The 21,389-nt window shown below is 38.3% G+C and overlaps 3 protein-coding genes across 5 annotated transcripts; 2 read left to right on the top strand and 1 right to left on the bottom strand.

Moving 5' to 3' along the window:
- Positions 1-1,517: 1,517 nt before the first annotated feature.
- alox12 (arachidonate 12-lipoxygenase) lies at positions 1,518-9,847 on the top strand. The gene is made up of 15 exons (XM_029454407.1): positions 1,518-1,759; positions 2,986-3,132; positions 3,258-3,459; positions 4,552-4,633; positions 4,728-4,850; positions 5,085-5,191; positions 5,353-5,525; positions 5,641-5,784; positions 6,421-6,624; positions 7,369-7,455; positions 7,657-7,826; positions 7,962-8,083; positions 8,752-8,852; positions 9,004-9,174; positions 9,269-9,847. The coding sequence occupies exons 2-15, from the start codon at positions 2,986-2,988 to the stop codon at positions 9,446-9,448; spliced, it is 2,013 nt and encodes a 670-aa protein (XP_029310267.1). The 5' UTR covers positions 1,518-1,759; the 3' UTR covers positions 9,449-9,847.
- Positions 9,753-12,743, bottom strand: rnaseka (ribonuclease, RNase K a). 2 transcript variants are annotated; one of them, XM_029454415.1, is made up of 4 exons: positions 12,547-12,735; positions 11,630-11,712; positions 11,032-11,158; positions 9,753-10,164 (listed from the first exon to the last, which is right to left on the bottom strand). In XM_029454415.1, the coding sequence occupies exons 1-4, from the start codon at positions 12,619-12,621 to the stop codon at positions 10,147-10,149; spliced, it is 303 nt and encodes a 100-aa protein (XP_029310275.1). In that variant the 5' UTR covers positions 12,622-12,735; the 3' UTR covers positions 9,753-10,146. The 2 variants fall into 2 exon arrangements, with proteins under 2 accessions (XP_029310275.1, XP_029310273.1); XM_029454413.1 differs by lacking the exon at positions 9,753-10,164 and adding an exon at positions 10,227-10,489 and having other exon boundaries at positions 12,547-12,743.
- Positions 12,744-14,384: 1,641 nt separating this feature from the next.
- Positions 14,385-18,581, top strand: LOC115023850 (chromatin complexes subunit BAP18-like). 2 transcript variants are annotated; one of them, XM_029455158.1, is made up of 5 exons: positions 14,385-14,991; positions 15,768-15,862; positions 15,965-16,191; positions 16,452-16,559; positions 17,531-18,581. In XM_029455158.1, exons 1-5 carry the CDS (start codon positions 14,971-14,973, stop codon positions 17,593-17,595), a joined length of 516 nt encoding a protein of 171 aa, XP_029311018.1. In that variant the 5' UTR covers positions 14,385-14,970; the 3' UTR covers positions 17,596-18,581. The 2 variants fall into 2 exon arrangements, with proteins under 2 accessions (XP_029311018.1, XP_029311017.1); XM_029455157.1 differs by having other exon boundaries at positions 14,390-14,991; positions 15,947-16,191.
- The last annotated feature ends 2,808 nt before the right edge of the window (positions 18,582-21,389 follow it).

Here is a 21,389-nt window from a genome sequence, read left to right as displayed (position 1 = left end):
CAAAACGACATATGAAGACAAAAAAACACGATAAAGTAGAAACTACTCGCCGTTGAGTAGGAGCTGCTATAAGGAGCTGCCACTTGATCTGATTGTCCATGAACCATTTCATATGATGGCACACACCTGGCCTATGTTGTGTTCAGGCATGTAAGTGCTCAGCTAGTAGACTAAACATTCCAAGACTGAAAACCTCTTAAAGTTATATTCCCAAATACCTAACGTGAGGAATCTTACAGGCCCAGTTCAGAATGATAAAACTAAATGATGCCCTGGTGATACTGAGAATCACAGAACCTAAAATAAAATTAAACTCCACCTCTCTAGAAGTCCCGCCATCAGAACACAAAGCTATTCTTATTTAAACCTCCTATTCGCCCTATTTACCCAGCCCATCCTACCTCAAATTCCTCTCATGGCATATATCAGCTGCTCAGATCTGCTAGGCCTTTCCGAATGCCTCTTTGAGTTCAAAGAAAATGCAAAAAAGGTGAAAGAAAGTAGAAAAGACAAGGGAGCACTCTCCTCTTATGTAGGCTACTACCCAGCCTTCAGCAGGACAGTACATATGCTCTGAGCCAGTTCAATATTAGAAAAACAGCCCTCTGGAATTTTGTTCACATTGGACAAATTTGTTCTTCATGATTTATGTCTAATGCAGAGGTTTAGTACCAATGCACAAAGTAGTGTGTCCTGTATTTTTCAATGCTTTCGCGTGTGGTGGATGTTGGGGTGGTAGATGGCTGTGCTTTCTCACCTATGGTGTCCCCCAGGGAACCGTTTTGGGTCCACTCTTGTTCTCGATCCATGGGGGCACACATTGCATGGATGGGATATTAATGTGTGATATTCACTAATATAACTGATATAAACAACATCAGTCTAGTTTTCCGTGACATAGACTTATTATTGTGTAAAAAGCTTGTTATTCAAAATTATATTAATAATAACATATACAACAGCCTATATTACATAGTTTGTTTAAAAGTTGTGTTTCAATTCATGTTTATAAATCAGCTTCGAAACCAACAAAGCAAAAGTAGTGTGATAAGTTTAGTGTTGACCATAAAAGCTATTGCTGCAACATAAAGTCAACTAGTTGTAAGCTAGTTAGCGCTGAACGTAGCTTTGCCCCAAATATGGCCTTTTTAATGATATCTGAGATGAACGTGGTAGTGTCAGGTCAAATACCCTCCCCAAAAATGTGGACATGAGTTAACAACTTTGAGCAATGTATAAGTAAATGTGTGAAGCAAACGCCATTACTAAGTGGCTACTTCATCAGGAAATCTCCCTGAAACGTGGTGTGTTACTTAACTTTATGTACTTTAAATTCAGTTTTTACAGCCGCTCTGTAATGTGAGCGCTATTTTAGAGCCCTATATTGGCCCAACTTCCCCTTTGCAACATACCATTCACCCCCCCCCCCCCCCGTGTGTGTGTGTGTGTGTGTGTGTGTTGCAAGGTGAGACTACACAAAGTGTGAAAGTGAGTCGGTAGCCTCGAGCTGTGAAGTAAGAGTGAGGGAGGGAGTGTGTGAGAGAAACTCCTGCTGAAAATATTCCAAAGTGACCACAGAGAAACAGGGGAGGATTTCTGCATTTAGAATGTCCCGCCGACCAGATAACAGCTGAATTTACACATCTGTGAGGACTTTTAAAAGAGCGAAAGAGAAGAAATACGATACATAGGGGAAATGATAAAAGAAGCAAGGGCCAGAATATAAAAAGGAAAACTAGACGAAAAGAAGTGGACGAAGGTGAGTTGGTTTTTTTGTTGGTTGGTTCTGGCAACCCATAGTTGACTGGTTATTTATTTTGGATAAGCTCGACATGATGAAACACAGGTTTCATCACTATATGTGGTAAACCCACAGATTTAGCTCAATGCAGGAGCAACCTAAGTGTCATGATTTTCTTATTTGCGTTTAAATGTTTTAATTTGTGCATGTGGTGCGGATTTCACATATTTCTATGTCTAAGTACAATTGAAATCCTCTCTGTGTGCTCTCGCGGGGTGTGTCTGAAATCGCAATGGAGCAAACAAAAAGAAAAAGGTCCATGGTATGTTTACTTCTTTCTGCTAAAATAGTTATGCAACCCTACACCTGTCAGTGATGACGCAAAAATTATGATTCATGAGTGCGCAGAATTTCAGTTAAGGTGATTTCGGACATGGCCATAGATGTTTGATTTGACCTGACACTACTCCTTTTTTTAAAAAACAAGTTTGACCGAAAGTGCATTTCCATCCACTCTTTTGTTAATGCAGATTTTTCAATTTGCATATACAAGAAACATTTAGTGGAAGTGCCGGAAGTCAGAGAATTTCTGTTTTACAAAAATATGCTGGTGGAAAAGTTGGTGAAACGTTAAAAACAAAATGCAGAAAAGTTCAATGGAAACTGACTTAGTCAATTATGACATCTCCTGATGCCAACAGCAGGTCTTAGTCCTCACACCTGGAGCAGGACGTGTCTGTCAGACCAAACACCTGTTGTTCAGCAGCTCATTTGTATCAGTGTGGTTTAAACATTTGCTTACTTTAGATGTAATATTCAAATTGTTATCAGGAATAGATGCTCACGTCCGCCCCGTCAGTTCCCTCACAGAATATGTGACGGGTTACAGTTCATCAAGGTTGGATGAAGAGTTGATGTGTACAATGTACAATGGACAATGTAAAATCGACAGCTTAAACAGTAAAAAAAAAAAAAAAAAAAAACTTCTTGAGCAATGTTTCAGAGTAGTCTCATCTTGTCTCTGTAAATATGTGGGCTTCCTCAAAGATATCAACATGATCATCTTATCTAACTACTAATGCACTCTTGGTAAACCCAGAGTTAACAGAGGGGGTGATAAGGTCCAACTCCTAGTTGGCGTTTCAGATGGTGTTGAGGTGAAGATCTTTCTCACTAAACTGTGTGTGTGTGTGTGTGTGTGTGTGTGTGTGTGTGTGTGTGTATGTGTGTGTTCATGTCTTTAGATGGAAGTCTACACTGTAAAAGTAGCAACTGGAACATCAGAGTATTCAGGCACCAACAACTACATCTTTGTTACTCTGGTCGGGGAGAAAGGAGAGAGTGAACGAACCCTGCTGGACAACCCTGGACTGGACTTCTGTCGAGGAGCAGTACGTTTGTGTAGAATGGTGATCCATCAGTGATAAGTGTACTAATGTGTGTTTAAGCAGTGAGCACAGGTATGATTCCTCCCCCACCCTCCCTTTCTCCTTCTCAATCCTTTCATCTCCATCAGGTGGATGAGTACAATGTGACCAGCCCTTCCCCTTTAGGCACCCTGCTCCTGGTCCGACTGGAGAAACAGAGGTATTGGTTGGAAGATAACTGGTTCTGTCGCTACGTCACAGTGGAGCCTCCAGGGGGAGACAAAGTGCTGACTTTCCCTTGTTACCGCTGGTTTATAGGAGACATCAAGGTGGAGATAAGAGAATCAACAGGTAGGAAAGACTCAGAATCAACTCCTAATGGTCCACTTTAAAGGAACCGTTGAGCAAGGCAACCAACTCCAAACCGATCCAGCGGAGCAGCTCAGTAGCAGACTAGTTATCCTGAGCAGTAGCTCTTAAATTGCAATGGGATGCAGGGTGGCATTCAAATTTCCTGTGTTAGTCCAACTGAACCGGCTATAAATCAGGCTTGATATGAGCAAGACTTTGCTGAGGTAGAAGAAATAGTGTAAACTCAGAGATACATTGCAAACTTAGTGTCCAATATCTGTCCATTGTACAGCATGGGTTAGGCAAGGTGGTGCACTTTTTTAGACCCAGAGGTTATGTCTTGGTTAAGTTATGGCTGGCGATAGGCAACAGGTTGCAGTTTTAGGAAGGCTTGTTAGCCTTAGTGTTTGTGTTCCAACAACCCGACCTCCACACCCTTACTTTCTCCCTCTACATAAAGGAAACACAACTGGCAAGACCACATTTGGAAGTCATATTGTCTTCAGATCCCAACCAGCGTAACCACATTCTTAAAACAAAAATCTGCACAGCAAGTTGAAAGGTCACTTTACTCGCCTCTTCCTGTTATCTCAAGCTACACCCTAACCCCAGCAAACACTACTACAAGTAATACCAAGTAAGTTCCCCCTTGCAAACCTTTTTTATTGTATTGGCTAGCCATAGTCCTTTGCTGCAGAGAGCTCTTCTGGGATTGGCTCAGTCCAAAGTCCAGTAAAGTAAAGGAGGCCTGGACAGGTTCAGGGGATTAGCCATTCATCTCAGAGTCAACGACGGAAAGCGCTCCTAAATACATACCTGCTTAAAACTGTCCACACTCAATACAATTCAAAGAATGGCAAAATCACATCAAATCAAATATAATTCCTCAAAAAAACACACTCTTAATAGTAAAACATGCCATATCTAAAGTTCTTCACGGCAAAAAGGATAAAAACACACAAAAGCAAACTTCTCTTTATCTCTGCCGTGTTAGTCAATGGCTTTCCTTTCCTGTTCCTCATAATGCGGACAGAATAGAGATGGCGCAGGTAAAGACCCGGGTATCACTTTTGCACTTTCCTGTCTCCCTAGCGAAGATACTGAGGGATGACTCCTCACCTCAGCTGCTGGCACACAGGAAGAAAGAGCTGCAGGACAGACAGAAGACTTACAGGTCCAACACACAACAACACAAAGACACAGCTTCACTTCACACACTGGATGTGTGAAAGATTTTAATGTATTTATATTTACATCATGTTTTCCAGATGGGGAACCTGGGCTTCAGGGATTCCCAGATGTATCGATGCTAAAACGGAAGCAGATTTACCCCAAGATGAACGCTTTGACAATGAGAAGAGGAGCGACTTTGAGCATTCCTTACATTATGCGTAGGTGGTACACACTCACTCACTCACTCACTCACTCACTCACTCACTCACTCACTCACTCACTCATTCTAAGCTTGACTTTAAAACCAGGTCTGAACCTTCAAACGTTTTTTGTTTTTTTTAAGTAGAGATGGTTGGCACTATGGAATTTGACCTCACAAAGAAAGTTTGTCCCTCGGGGAGAGTCGAGTTCCTGCAATGCATCCTGATGAAGTACACATTTCTTCTCCTCAGCTTGCTGGAGTTGTCTCTGAAGAAGCTCGCCATCAGGTTTGGGAAGTCCTGGTGTGATCTGGATGATTTCAAACGGATCTTCTGGAAGCTAAAAAGTCCCATAGCTGGTGGGTAAATACACACTGGTGGGGGGAAAATGACTAAAAACCCAAACGGCTGGACGCTTTCCTGTTGCCTGCTACTAAGTCAAATAGTTTCTAAATATTTATCTTACAAGGACAGAAACATCCAGGGTTGCTTACTAATCCAGCATGTGTGTTTGGCACAGAGTACTGTATGGAGCACTGGAAGGAGGACTGGTTCTTTGGCTACCAGTGTATGAATGGCTCGAACCCGAGGATGATCCAGAAGTGCAAGAAGCTGCCAGAGAACTTCCCTGTCCTACCAAACATGGTGCAGAGCTCCATGGCTCCCAGGACCAACCTGGACAAAGAACTCAAGGTGGAGAAATGCTCTACATCTGTCGACAAGTATTCAACGTGACACCACAAATTTAGCAAAATTAGTACATGCTTCTATGTTTACATTCTTAGTTGTTTGCTTATGTCTCGTGCAGGCAGGGAATATCTACTTGTTAGACTACGCCATCATGGATGGGGTTCCCACCAACACAATCAGGGGTAAACCTCAGTACATCGCTGCTCCACTCTGTCTCCTGTACCTACATCCAGATGACGGACTCATACCTATTGCTATACAGGTATGTCATTCAGGAGGTGACTGAAAATATGAGTTAATGTTAATCTGAAAGAAAATATGTAGAAATCTGAGAAGATTGAATGTAAACCTGAAAAATTATTTAGAAAACTGAAACAAGATTTTAGAAAAATTTGAGAATACTGATTGTAATTTTCAAAAATATGAACATATGAGAATACTAAATGTAAACATGACAATATATTTATAAAATCTTAGAAAAATTAAAGCAACTCTGAGAACATTTTATAACAATCTGAGAATAATTGTAGAATACTGAAAATATTTGCAAAAGTCTGAGAATATGGAAAGTGAACCTATGAGAATGTTATCAAAATGATCCAATAATGAAAGTGAACCTGTGAAACTTGTGAATATTTAACAAGAACATAAGTAAAATGAATGTAAACCTAAAAAGACTTTATGAAAATCTCTGAAGATTCCTGCAAATATTGAATGTGAACTTGCCTGACAATACTGAATGGATGCTGAGAATATTGAATGAACCCCAAAGAAATGCTCGTGGTCACTTTTTATAAATCTTATTTTACCACTGATGACTGACATCTGTACTTCTTATGCTCTGGGACGTCCTAGTTATGTGAGGATCAGGTTCATGTTCCCCTTTCCTTGTCCTCAGCTGGAGCAGAATCCAGACCGGGACACTCCCATATTCCTGCCCAGTGACCCGCCCCTGTCCTGGCTAATGGCGAAGATGTGGGTGCGTCACTCTGAGTTCCAGGTGTTCCAGCTGCTGTCTCACCTGCTCAGGACTCACCTGGTGATAGAGGTGTTTTGTGTGGCCACTCTGAGACAGCTGCCTGCTGTGCACCCTATATATAAGGTAAACATGCACAAGTCGTATTATTCAGAACTGCAGTTTTCTGTTAGAAGATTTCATCCATGTCTGTTTACAATTCTGGGGACAAAGTGGAGTAATTGTAAGTTTACATTATACGGTCAATGTGAAAGTACTATACCAATTTACAAATACAGAGAGAACCTGACCTTTAGTTTAAAACATGCTTGTACAGAGACAAGCCTTTATTTCTAATGCCCCTTATTCTGTGGACAAACTCAACACTTCTTCCACATTTACCTGTTAATAAAATAAATCCTTACAAGAACAGAGTCATGTCATACTAACCACTCTGCTTTTTTAACAAAAAAAATAGTTGCTATTTATTGATTATTTACTGCCTTCTCTAGATTTGTCTTTTTAATTTTTTAATTTAATGTTTCACATTAAAAGACTTCCAGTGCCTCAAAGGACATAATTCATTCTTTTACTGGCAAGCTTTTAATTTGAAAAATCTACAGGAAGTGAAGTTCCTTAATGGTAGCTTAACTAAAATATATAAAACGGCAAAATAGAGACAACTGGAAATAACTAATGAATTAAAAAATGTTTTGTGTTGACGCCATTATTGCTGATTTAAATTGTACATTCAAATTATCCTACAACATATTTGAAATGTTTTTTATAGAAGTTTAGTTCTTGGTGCTATTATTGAAGACTCTGTGACACTCTGCTAATACAGTTATTATGTTGTACCTTGAGCATTTCTTTTATGTCTTCTTACTGCAGCTCCTGTCTCCTCATCTGCGCTACACTCTAGAGATCAACTGTAGGGGGCGCACTCAGCTCATCTCGCCTGATGGCATCTTCAAAAGGGTGTGTCCCTCTGGAACAATACATTGTTTAAAGATGTTCACAGGTTTCACCTTATTTGATGTGGGCTTGATATAGGAAGACTGTCACTGGGCCCTCCACCTCATCACATCACATCTCGGAAAAACGAACACACCTTCTGTGTTAAACCATCTGATGATGAAGCACATCGTCATGGTCGTGTGTGTGTGTGTGTGTGTGCAGGTTGTGTCTACGGGTGGGGATGGCCTGTTGATTCTGGCTCAGAGGGAGTACAAGGTGCTGACGTACCGCTCCCTGCAGCCCTGCAACGACTTCACTGACAGAGGAGTTAACCAGCTCCCAAAGTATTTCTACAGAGAACACGGGATGATGCTGTGGGACGCAATACTCAGGTAGATAACGCACACATGTCAAAATACTTGTTTGACTTATTTTTATTAAATGAACCTTTTTCAAGTTTATTATTGATCTGCCCAGTTTGCCCCAATTCCATTTTGATGTCTTACTAACTGTGCCTCTTCTTTCAGTTTTGTCTCGAGTATAGTAAACCTATACTACCAGTCAGACCAGGATGTGCAGGAGGACCTGGAGCTCCAAGCCTGGATCAGAGACATAACCGAGGAAGGCTTCACAGAGCTCCCCAAATTTGGTCAGTTATTAATAGCCTGCATTTTTTATCCTTAAGATCCGTGTTAAAAAGCACATTTACAGCGGGGCATTTTTACAAAAATCCTAAGCCTTTATTCAACTATGCAGCTGTGTTATGTGAGAAAATGTAATACATACTTAACTGTGTGCAAAAGTGGTTTCAATATTTTAAATGCCTGACAAAAAAGGTCAGCTTTTAGAAATCAAGGTATAAACTAAGAAATGCATTAGCGATCGTTTGCATAATAAATCACAAGATGCCTTGTGAGCAATTTTTGTGTTTCGTCTTTGACGTGTACTCAGTCTATCCAGGAGACTTGTGCACAAGTTAAAATGTTGGCCTGATGCAACTAAAAATAGTTAGAGGGTCACAGGAATCAGGAATATTTATAAAATTAAAAAAGAAGAAAAAAGGCCAAGTTCTGGACCAACATTTTGGATGGATGCTTCCACTTTTAGGATGCTGCCATGAAGCAGGGCAAAGATATAAAATAGCAGCTATTTTCTAATAGAGTGATACTGGTCTGGAAAATATGAAGAAATTATATATTATTTGTGCATTTCTTTTTAGATTTTTTGAAGTGTTGCAAAAATGCAAAAACAGAATGTATGCAAAGAAACAAACATGTAATGTACTAATCTAATTCCTGATGGTGGATGTATGTTCAGGTCTGCCCAGTACGCTCAGCACCAGAGAGGAACTCTCCACCCTGCTGTCTGTGGTCATCTTCACCAGCACAGCCCAGCATGCTGCTACTAACAACGGACAGGTGCTACACACTTACTCTCCGTTACTTATGTTAATGCTGTTGCTAAAGATGCTGTCATCTCTGAAATGTGAAGTGTTGGAGGAAAAATGATTCGGTCCCGGGCCACAGTGTCAAACATTCTGTTCTATTCTCTCTGTTGATGTGTTTCCAGTTTGACTGGTGTGCCTGGGTCCCCAACACCCCCTGCACCATGAGACACCCCCATCCAAAAGACAAGGATGCTGTTACCATGGAGATGATCATGGACACCCTTCCTGATGTCAGCCAGTCCTGTATGCAGATGGCCATCACATGGCATCTGGGGCGAGCACAACCAGACGCGGTGAGTCCATCTGGGTCTGTTAATAGCTCATAAACTAAATGTGGACTCAATTAGTTCCTCTTTCTTCAGTAACTTCCTGTTTTCTCCTGCCTAGATTCCTTTAGGGAAATACACAGAGGACCACTTCATTGAGGGGCAGGCCCAGGAGCTGATTGACAGGTTCAGAACAGATCTGAAGAAGATTGAGAGCCACATCGAGAGTGAGAATGAAGGACTGGAGCTTCAGTACCTTTTCCTGCTGCCCAGCCGCATAGAAAACAGCATCACTATATAGAATACATGCAGGTTTCTTTTCACATTAGATTATTTTGTGTTTAGAAAGGAAAGCACAAGTAGGGGAAAATACATTTTAATTTGTATAAACAATTTAACAGGCACAGCCGTCTGTTTTTGCAATGTGTACAAGTTGTCAAGCTAAACATGGATTATTTTTGTCATTTTATTACACAGCCAATATTTTCATGTATAGGTATTTAACACTTTTTATGAAACTTTTAAAATGTTGTAATTACAGATGTTGATGTGTTGGAGAGCTAGAAAGTCATAATTCAGCTAATAAAGAAAATTCCAGGCTGGTGTTAAATAAATTGAATTCAGTCATCCACATACTTTTTAATGCAATCTTGGACATTAAATATCATTTTGATATAAATAAAAGACAACCTCAAGGATATGATTTCATTCCAAACACAGATGGATACTTGCAATCACATTCTGGTGTACAGTACAGTATGAAAGAAATAATTTATTACCTTTTACATATAACAAGGATAAATCACTGGGACTCTGGAGAACAATGATTTGCGTACAGGTGGGTAGTTTTTAAGTCCACAATCAAATCATTTCAGCTCTTGCGATCAGAGGTAGAATTAATCTCGTTAAAGACAAGAAGAAGCACAACGTTGATCTGCTGTCACGCAGCGTCCAGTCTCCTCCCTGTAGTTTATAAACCAGTGAGCGCTGCCAGTGGCACTAGTGCACCAGGTACTCCTAAAGAACAAAAAACACATTAAAGACTGCAGCAAACATTATTTTTAATCCATCAATCATTTAATATACAAATTAAGCATGGATCAAAAATATGTATCTCACTACTTTCACACATGCTCCATTTCTGATCAAACTTCTTATACTGATTTTTCCAGGATCGTATTTTAAAAATGCACAATATGTAATTTTCTGCAGAGACAGATTTTGGTGGTGAAGTAGCGTGGGATCATGGCAGTTGTTGTCTTTACCACCAGTGCAGTCAACTTCTCCCAGATTCTTCATTGTTCAGGAGTTTCCTCTTAAACGCAAAACTTGTAAAACAAAACTAAATAAAGCAGGTTCTTAAAAATCAGTGTTTCTCCGACACTGTTCGACTGCCGCTATAGTTGTCTCAGATTGTTTAACTTCAGATCCAGATGTCCGATAACTAAAATCCTTTATCCGGTTAAAATATATAGTAGGACCTAGATATAAAAAGTGTATCGTAAAAACGTGGCTTAAAAAAAATCAATTGCTGAGACATGCACAAAAGGATACGTCACCATTACAGGGGACTAAATGAAACACACCTGGATTAATATTACAGATTTTTTTCTAGGTTTTAAAATTGTTGGAAACATTTTGGATAATGTATGTACACAAGTCAACATTATATATAACTTCTAGTTGTTTTTGCACATTCTAATGCAGAAAATTAACAACTTTAATGTCTCAACCCACAATCACATCACACGTCTTCTATTACTGCAGAAGAAAGTAGCTCCAATGTATCTGCATGAAGACACAACTCCCCTCTGTAATTCGCTGTGGTCTGACTCTTTCCACAAAAAGGTTAATCACATAACATTAAACAAAAAAATAAATCACCTTCTGTTTGTTGAGCTTCATCTGGCAGCAGGAGAAGACTCCGAACACGACGTAGATAGCAGCTGCTATGAAGCAGTTGTAGCCCACTTTGTTGTACAGGGCGTAGATCCTCTGAGGAGGGTTCGAACTGAGGGACAACACAACAACATTAAAACCTAGGGAAAAAACCTGAAGATGTTCACTTTAAAAAAAAAAAAAAGGGACAGTTAACCCCCAAAACACCTATTTCATCACCTACATGTAGGTGTCTATATGTTTTGGTGTTTTATCTAGGAACTATTTTCTTTCAACCGAACTACACTCGCCACCTGCAGTCACCTACCTCTACAACACACCATATAAAAAAAAGATAGTATTCTATAGCTGCTGTTTTTGTTTTTTTATTAACAAAAACACAACATAAATAATTGTGAACAAGATACATGTACTGTGTATAAATCTACTTGTGAGTGCTGGACAAATGCCGACACTGGTTCTATGCAATTTCTTGTCGTTAGTCAACCAACATGTACACAGATACTGATATGGATGCAATAAGCTAATATCAGCCGATATATCAGTCTAGCTCTAATAGAAAGTGCGACAGTAAAAGCCTTACTCCTGGTGGATGTCTTCCTCTGACACAGGAACATCTTCAAACAGCACTGCTGAATGTGTGGTGAAGAAAATCCCCAGCATGGCCTGAGAAAGAGGGGGGGGGACTCGTTACTGAAGGGCACAGGGAAGTCAGTCAACATGGCTGATGTTAAGTCTAACTGTAGATTAGATTGAAACAGAAGATACTGAACTAAGACTACATTAAATTAATGTTTTTGTCTAATTGGTAAAACATTTGAGGCTCTATATCTCACAAATTAAATACATAGAAACCAATACTAGGAGTCTCCTTCAGCATATGGCTTTACACTAATCTTATGTCAAATATTGGTTCACATTAACCTATCATGATATGGTTTACAAAGCTGTGAACCCTGTGTACCAAGTATTATCAAAACCACTTCTTTGTAACTATAATTTTAAAGACATTTTCTAAAAAGAAGAAAGAAACGTTTTTCCTATGACAAAGAAAAATTTAATAAGTAAAGTTAGTATTTTATTTTAATTTAGTTAGTTTTTCCTCATTTAAAAAAAATATGAAACTCAATATAAATAATAGGCGTATCAAGATTTTTTGTCAAAATATATTTATATTGGCTAAATAACCGTGTAAATTGTAGTTAAACTAAATTTGATATCCAATTACATCAAATGATTTTGACCAAACGCATTTTGTTAAGTGCAACATTTACCAGTAACAGCAGTGTTTGTAACGTTATACAGGACATAATCCAAGATGAACTTTACCTCAACAACAACTATGTGTGTAGGGTATGTTTGAAAATGTTATGTCATTTGACCTGTTATTAAACGTGTCTTCCTTAGATGCGGTTTAAATTAAACTGAGTGACTAAAGTCTATCGAAAATTAAGGTTTGATTACCGAGAATAAAAAAGTAAAGCGAAGAATCACACTCACCAACATTATAACCCCCCACGCGCTCAACACAATCCCACACGCGGCGAATTTTGGTCCACATATCAACCCACGCATTATTAAACTCTATTCTAACAAAGAAACAAAATTGACTTGCTGCTGGTCAAACTTCTGCCACTTGTTAGGTCATGTGACTGTGATTGAACACCGGAAGTTACCGGGATGTTGAGCGCGTTTGGTTTAGAAATGTTTCTTTATTTAAATATAGCTAATTGTGTATATTTGATTTGATGATTTGACATGCGGTAAATCAAACACAAATAAGTACATGAGGATGAAAATGCTGCCATTAATGTCCGTATCGAAACTTGATTTAAGTCACGTGACATTTCTTTAATGGACGCTCCATTCACGCAATGGACAGAACAGGGAAAACTCACATTATTCCACTAACACCACATAGCCTAAATTAACTGCTTTTGTTGAGTTATTTATATGTTTCTAGTGGTTACCATGTGACAACAGACACAAACAAACAGAGTATAGCTCCTATAAAATTAGCTGAATGTATTATTATGTTTTTGATGTAACTGCCAGCAGTGGTTGGCTACATTTCATCGAGAAACGAGGCATGGGCATGACGTGGTAGTCCGCTGCGTTCATGTACTGTCGGAATTAATACAATCTTCAGCCCACACAGGCAACAAAACAGATGATACGTTCCTTTCTTTATTTCTGCAGTTGCTCTTACTTAGCACTGTCTGTGCCTTTTTATTTGTACTGGTTTGTATTTAATTTGTTCATTGTTGTTATTGCTGTTGTGTGTTCAAGTTGTAAGTAAAGTTATTCATGTTGTTACAGAAACAGTATGGTGCATTCAGGCTGGTTTTTCGTTATGTTGTAAAAACATATATTTCCCTGTTTATTATCAGGAAGTTGCCTTTAAACAGCTGATAAAGTGATGAATAACAGTGCTAAACACAGGCAATTTCCATGTAGTCTACAAGATGTAATGTCTCACTTCTGCAAATGATGGGCGAAGAGTTTATTTCTGGCTTCCATTGACACACACTGGTAAATATGACATGGTCATGTAATATGTTCTTACTTTAAATTCAACTTCAATTCAACTTTATTTATATTGCACATTTCATACATAATGTGGCAATTCATCAGGCAACACAATGTGCTTTACATGAAAAAATTACATGCGAAATATATAAGACTCACACACACAAGTCTACATACTGTAGCCAAACTTGCATACATATCTGCTAAGAAGTTAGTCAGAAGAGTGGTGTTTTTAATCTGCTTTTAAAAAATGTGGGGGGGCTAATTTAGATCCTCAGCCAGGGTGCTCCATCTACTTGGGAAATAAATACATATTGATTATATACTTAGTTTTCTCTAAGCAATTTAAACAGACAACACATTTGTTTAATATGCCTTGGCCTACAAGAACAGTGCAACAGTAGTATTGCTCTTTTTTCTTAATTCTTAATTTCTTTGGCTAGCTCCCACTCATCTACTGAATAATGGTGGAGAGCACCCCACATTTTGTTTATTAGTGCTTCTAGGTAGTTTTACATTTTGTTGTTTGTAATTTTCTTATTTTGTGACAATATTGTAAAGTAGTAAAGTATGGCAGACAAAAATGACGACACATAGCCTGTGATTGAAACTTGAATGGCTGCTATCATTTCTGCAAACCACCAGATGTCAGTGTGCTGCGTGATGTCAATGCCCCTAAATGTTCTTTCTTTTTACGGCACAAACTCAAAGAAAGTATTTTAAAAACCTTTACGATTATTAATTGAAACTACTTAAATGTACATTTAAATATCAATTTATTTTACTGAACGCAAACAGCTCCTTCCAGTGTCCTCATACGTAAGGGTATTTGCGTAATTTCATTCATTGTTAACTATTTTCCTCCTTTTTTTTCTTTCTTCATATATGTAGATGTTGTGTCTATATTGTAGAGTGTTACAACAAACAAACAAACAAACAAACAAACAAACAAACAAACAAACGAACCGTAAAGCTTCATAAGGCTTCCGCCACCCATTCTATGTGGGCAACCATGGGGTGTATGACATAAAGTGTGTAACTGAACATGGAGTTTACAGGTGGACATTGAAGGCGGCACTAGCCTCATCGTTGTATTGTGTGTGCCCTGACCTATTTGTCTCCAGTGATAACGCAACTCACCACAGATACAATTTAATTAGCAGTATGCAGCGGTCGGTTCAAATGTCGGACTTTTCTAAGCAGCACCGACGCTAAAAGCGGTAGAGGAACAGATTTCTAGCTGCTCTGCTACATCAAGAGGCGCACCAAATGCTAACTTACCTAGCTACACTGTTAGCATCTTAGCAGCTGTTCCGTCCACTTGAAGGCATAATTGAATCCTACTATACAGTCTATTGACTATATGCAGTCTATGGTACCTCGGAGATAATCAAAATGACCTCAGCTTCCACTAAAGTAAGTAATCTTTACACATGATAGTTCATGAGAAGTAGTTTGATGCCGCAGTTAGCCCCGTTTGAATATAACGTACACAAACGCACGAGCCCCTCAGTATGTTTCCCGCTGCTGCTCGCGGCAACAAGGTAGAATAACAGTGAATTTAAGGTCACTTCAGTGTGGGCAGAAGCATGTAGATAAATTGGATACTTTGATCAGTTCTTTTGGAAAAGCTTCTAGATTAATTATTCCGCTGAACACATTTGATGTGATCTAAATGTCTTCGTCTAATTGGCTTAAAGTTTGCACTCATAATTTCCATAAAGCTTCTTCATAAACTGTATCCACAAAAGTATGTGTACACTATGTCCACATGTTTTTCCTGGTTAGGTCCAAGTCCCTCTGAATAGAAATGCTCCAGCATATAATGGTATTAGACAACCTAGTACTTCCAGACCATATCACACAACATCAGCGTTAGCCCTCACTAATAAATGTTGTTGTATTTGAATGGGAGGAAATCGCTGCTTCCAGGCTCCAACATCGCATCATTCATGATGACACAGATGCCATTGGAATTTCAAAATAAAGGTGTATTTTAAAGATGATGACATGCATGAATGTTTTCACTTTGCATCAATGATATTGGATCGTTAATCCGTATCGGTACACCCCTAATTTCCATTTTCACTTATTATTTCAGTCTTCCTTTTCTCTGCAAAGTCGGTTAATGTGAAACTGCCACCGTGCACTGTTGTAGAGTCCAGTTTTAAAGCTTGGTCTGTGTTCCACAGGTTGGGGAAATCTTCTCTGCAGCTGGAGCTGCCTTCACCAAACTAGGAGAGCTCACAATGCAGCTTCACCCAGTGGCAGACTCCAGTCCTGCAGGGTAACACACACAATACATATTAATGGCACATTTACAAAGAAACTAACGTATGTAAACATGATATAAATACTAAACTCAGTTTAGTTCCCATCCCCCCTCCAGTGGTCAGACAAAGAGCACTGTGAAGAGGAAGCTGTATGAAGATGGAGCTCTCCCTGCCATCTCTGACGGGCCTAAGAAGGGCACCAAGAAAACCCTTGCTGCTGTTTCCATGGCAACGCAGGGCACTCCGACCATCATTTCCATGCCCACTGCTCGGGTTGTCGTAACGTCAGGACTGCAGGGTTCCCCCTCCAGACAGACCACTCTGAAGAAACAGAAGACTGCAGGTGAGTCAGGAAAACTACTACTAAACTATTAAAGTTTACAAAACATTGTAGCCTCCACACGCTCTTTCTTTTACTCCCGCAATAACTTGTATTTACTGTTGCTGTCCAACGTTTCGATCTCAACGCTTTCTTCTATACATTATCTACATTTACACAAACGATACTAAAAATGTTAATCTTTCTGGTGTGTGTGTGTGTGTGTGTGTGTGTGTGTGTGTGTGTGTGTGTGTGTGTGTGTGTGTGTGTGTGTGTGTGTATAGACGTGACCCTCAGTGCTCTTAACGACTCAGATGTCAACAGTGATCTTGTGGACATCGAGGGACTGGGTGAAGGATCCAACTCCAAAAAGCTCAACAACTTTGATCAAGGTGAAGTTCATGAACAGCTACTGAAACACACCACACAGAGGGGATGATCCAGAGGAATTTAAAGTAGGGCTGGGGATAGAACATCAATACTGTTTTTGGTACCAACCGACATAATGGCTTTAATTCTAACAGGCAGTCTACATTGAACATTTCACGTTTCGCAGAGTGTAATATACAATTACTACAACTAACAAATATTCTGTGTATCAAAACTTGATATATCTTATTCCTCTGTGCCATCGAGCTCCATTGTTGTCTAAAAACTATTAAAAACATATAAATGAGCCACACTGTTACACTGGGTGCCATATTCCTTTATGAACACACACACTGTAGTTTATTCTAACTCAATCCACAAGTACTCACCAAATGTGGATTAATCCGCCACTAAATGTAGTCCCCAACATTTCATTCAACTATTTCATCCCCTTTATTTGATAAAAACAATAGTATCCTGCTGGTTTAGGAAATTACTAAGCCTTTAAAAAATGTTTAACTTAAATTCCCACAGATTCTTGAAAGTTTGTGAAATTGAGGAGAAAAAATCAAGACTATGAAAGTTTTTGAAAATAGACATGGGTCATTGAAAGTGCTTGAATTTATATATTTTGTGTAAGAATAGAAATGAGTTATTTTGATTTTTTTTTTTACTCAACGTTATTAAATTGTAAAGCCTGCTAGTTCTCGTTGTAAAAATTCTCAGTGCTGTAGCAGTTATTAACCGTGGATCCTGTCTCCAACTTTGCCATGTTGGGTTCTTGATTTTGAGGGAATTGGGCCTTGAAAGTCATTGAGATGTCTTTTAACTGGATGTTTAAGGTGTGAAAACTCTGATAGACAGGGTAGAGAAGTCAGAAAGTGTTGGGAGACGGACTAACACATTATTCGTTTTTTGTCTTTTCACAGAAATTGTTGACAATAAAACTTATAATAACCGCAGACTTCTCTCCCCCGTTTCTGTGTCTCCACAGATAACCTGAACCTGGACTCGAGCCTCATCATGAACCCCAGTGACCTCCCTCTGCTCTCCCGCTGACCTGTCACTTCCTGTGGACTTGAAGTAATGGACAAAACTATGGAAAAAAAAAAGACCCAAGTTGTAATAAACTGGACTTATCCTTTGAGCCAGAAGATGCTATCCACCCACATTGGAGTAAATACAGTCAAGAGTATTAAATATTTTTGTTGTGTCATGCGGGTTACCAATTTCGATCAGCTAAAATATTTTTTACTGCAATCATTTTTATTCTACTCCTTTCCTCGTTGACTTTTAAAACCTCAGCTGCATCAACTAGATGAAATTCAGGCCATGGATTAGAGCGCAGAAGTTGTCGTAACAATGTAAACCCTAACTTCTTAATACATTTAGCTAATTATTGTATTAGCAGGTGAACACAAGGCTCAGTTTAGTTGAAAGGTATTGGAGTAGCCTTTAGAGTATTTAGAAACACAAAGACATTTTGGACTCATGTCTGAGTGATTTGGTTTCAGTATAATTTGTCTACATTTCTTTCCTGCCTCTTAACTTGACAGAAGTGTTACAAGAACACAGAGGGTCAGATCATACACTCTTTTCCTTCCAGTTAAGGTGAAGCTAAGTAATAACTAACAAGAGTAGTTGCTAATCGTTTTAAGAGCTTAAACATAATTATCCCCTTGAAGTACAGTATACATTTTTACAACACATGTGATTTGTCACTAAGTATGAAGCCAGACATTCTGAGGTTTATATTTTAATAAATGAAAGAAAAAGAAATACTCACTTTTCACACAAAAATAAATGCTAAAAGGTCTTAAAATGTTAACATTACTACTGCTGCTGTTTTCTGTATTTAAGGAATAACCATGTAACCACCCATTAACTATAATGTTCATAAATACTTTTTTGAAATACTCACAGGTTTCATATCATGATATCAATCCTTTTCTTTCTGAAAGTGAAGTCAAATTTATGGTAGCGCCAGTTCTTATCCTACTATATTTCCATAGCAATAATACCAATAAACATGTATTTATACAAGACTTGCATAAACACTTAATTATTGAAGTTGAAATGTTATAATTCATTTCCTTTGTCAATTATGTGACGTGGCTGTTTTTGCCTATTGTAGCATTTAACAGCATTATGTAATTTTTCACCTTTAAGAGCCATTTGATTCTATTAATTTCAGAAGACTGAGTTTGGTTGTCAATCATGTCTGTGTTTATCTTATTTTTTACTGTAAAGCTCTACGACAACTGAGTAAATGACATCACTGAGATGTGTATAAAGCTTGTAAGCTAATTTTGATATATTTTCTTGTCAAAATAAGAAAAACCAAGCATGGAAGATCTACTGCTGAGCGTTTAGTAACATGTATGTTACTTTAGACACTTCAGTATTTAGAGACAATTGGAACATTTGTCACCTGGGCATATCTGTATTTATACACCAACGCTGAAAACAATTAGTGCTTAATAATCTAAAATACTATGGAATGCATTGGAAAAGGGTCAGCAGGAATGTATAGTGGAGGCACTTAGTTTAAATTAATATATAACATGTAAGACAGAGTGTGCAGGGATCCGTTAAAGGACCATCGTATTTTGTTAAATGCTCTTTAGGAGGGAGTGACTATAATAGATCTACATGTGATTATCAAAATGTTACTTTCTTCCCCTGGATATAAAATTAGCCACAACACAACCATATTCCCTTCTTCTTTTGAAAGTCATCTCCTCCTTGGTCCAGTTTGAGATACTTTCCTTCTGCGTGTGTTGATTTAATCTGTGTTGTCTGTTTTCGGAGTGTAACAGTAACTAAGGAAACAATTTAATTGCTTCCTTTTCCAAAATTAGGAAAAATAATCCTCAAGTGACTTCAAAATGTGAAAGTGGCCTTTATAAAGAAGTGTATAAAGAATTAAAGGAGCAGACTTGTTATTTTTTTATTATTAGTCAGTGAAACAGTCAATATCGAAACATATATGTCAACCTTTAAAGAGCAATATTTAATAAATAACATGTGTTCTCATTCGATACAAGAAAAGTATAGAAAAGGTATGAATACATTTCCTTATTTTTTGGAAGAAGATGTTGATGAAGAGGAGTGTGTGTCTGACAGGAGCAGCACATATCATACTGGCAATGCAGACAGAATAACTACCAGTAATGATGTGCTGCTACAGCCTGGCACACTGATCGCCCGCCTCAAATATTCAGTATTTCATCTGGATAATTAATCATGTGGTATTTATTTTAGCTCAAATGTAGGGGCTGTTTCTGTAGAACATCACTAGAACATCAGAAGCTTCACTCACAGCGACAGAGCGGTAGTTCTTCTTACAGGGAGGCTTCGACACATTCCCCTGGTGGAAAACACAAATGAAAAGGTTAGAGTAATTATATTACCACAGTAAAACAGATGAATGGTTAAATTAATTGGTGTCAGAAACACTGAATACTGCAGAACCTGTCCTCTCCTGTATATAATAAAGTGACCATGAGCCAATCAGAGCAGAGTATAAATTACGCAGTGCAGACAAGTTGTGACTGACTTTAGTACAGGATATTATAGTATTTTAAATATATTTATACTGCAGTTAATAGACTTTGCTTCCATTTAGCATGCGCGACAAATTAATACTGCATTATATTATTTACAGAATACAATTCACTTTTATTCTCAATGCTAGATACATGTTCCAGACTTCCCCTGAACGTTACTTTCAATTGATCCACAACCATCCATTAAATCGTAACCTGTCATGATGCGAATCTTATCGCCAGATTTTTGCCAATACACATTCCTGATTTAAACTTTTAGCAGCTGGCATAACTCTTGGAAACATAAAGAGAAAGACGAAGTTCATGTTCTACAAATTGTAATTTGAATAAACTTGTTACCAATTTCCCCCAAAATGAAATTAGTTTATGGAGAGGACACACATTTATTTAGTTATTGAGAAGGAAAGCGTCGCCCTGCTGTTAACCCTTCTGAAGGTAGTAATGTAGAGGAAAAACAGAAACTGGATTTTTAACATTTCACTCCAGACACTAATTACACCACTCAAACTTCTGTCATTAATTCAAACAGATTTATTTGGTTTTTCACTGAACTGTTGTTAAAAATAATATTTTTTCTTGTTTTTTTACAATAATTGACGGCACTTGTAATGCCCACTTTTCATTCAGTCCCTTATCTCATTCAATCTACCTAATGTTCTTAAAACCAGTGACAGAAATCAGCCAATCAAATACAACATGTCATGTTTCCAATACACATTCTCTATAGTAAGAATTTGCACATATCAACTTTAAATGTTCTTGAATACTAGTGTAGTCATTTGCCAGTCATTATTCTGTTTTTAAAAAAAAGTTTTTATATAATCTGAGCACATTAACAGAATGTGTTGTGAGGACTGTGGTGAATTAAGGATGACAGGTTTGAACAGTTTTCATACACAAACACTAAACTCTCTGAATAGACAGTAAAAACACGTTGTTTTTTACTGGTGCCAATAAAATAGCAGACTTAATACTTTCTTTTTACATGTTTTTCTACAAACACTTTTGAACAAAATAAACCTGATGTTCCAGTGAGTCTGATGAGGCTGCACACATGGACAGAGGACATGCAACACTTCTGACCTTTAAGGAAACAAGTAGTTACTGCAGTCACAAGGAGGCTGACTGGGAGCGTCTCCAGTGTTTTGTTGGGAATCCCAGGGCTCACGGTGGCAGCACATAATGATTTGGAGTGATTCAGCAAATATCTGCAAAACATGATGTGCTGCTAGAGCGCACCCTGAACACTGAGTCCATCACATGTACTGGCTCAGATTGCAGACT

The sequence above is a fragment of the Cottoperca gobio genome, chromosome 18, assembly GCF_900634415.1.
Source record: "Cottoperca gobio chromosome 18, fCotGob3.1, whole genome shotgun sequence".
Taxonomy (NCBI): Eukaryota; Metazoa; Chordata; class Actinopteri; order Perciformes; family Bovichtidae; genus Cottoperca; species Cottoperca gobio.
Note: the sequence above shows the minus strand (reverse complement) of the source record. Positions and strands in the feature narration are given on the sequence as shown.

Coding starts and splice junctions, on each gene's coding strand:
- alox12 (XM_029454407.1), top strand. CDS start 2,986: ATGGAAGTCTACACTGTAAAAGTAGCAACTGGAACATCAGAGTATTCA. Junction 3,460..4,551: donor GGAGATAAGAGAATCAACAG/GTAGGAAAGACT, acceptor CTGTCTCCCTAG/CGAAGATACTGAGGGATGAC. Junction 4,851..5,084: donor GAGCATTCCTTACATTATGC/GTAGGTGGTACA, acceptor TCTTCTCCTCAG/CTTGCTGGAGTTGTCTCTGA.
- rnaseka (XM_029454413.1), bottom strand. CDS start 12,621: ATGCGTGGGTTGATATGTGGACCAAAATTCGCCGCGTGTGGGATTGTG. Junction 11,159..11,629: donor GAGGAAGACATCCACCAGGA/GTAAGGCTTTTA, acceptor GTTGTCCCTCAG/TTCGAACCCTCCTCAGAGGA. Junction 10,490..11,031: donor TGAAGCTCAACAAACAGAAG/GTGATTTATTTT, acceptor TGCTTTATTTAG/TTTTGTTTTACAAGTTTTGC.
- LOC115023850 (XM_029455157.1), top strand. CDS start 14,971: ATGACCTCAGCTTCCACTAAA. Junction 16,192..16,451: donor GAAGAAACAGAAGACTGCAG/GTGAGTCAGGAA, acceptor GTGTGTGTATAG/ACGTGACCCTCAGTGCTCTT. Junction 16,560..17,530: donor GCTCAACAACTTTGATCAAG/GTGAAGTTCATG, acceptor GTGTCTCCACAG/ATAACCTGAACCTGGACTCG.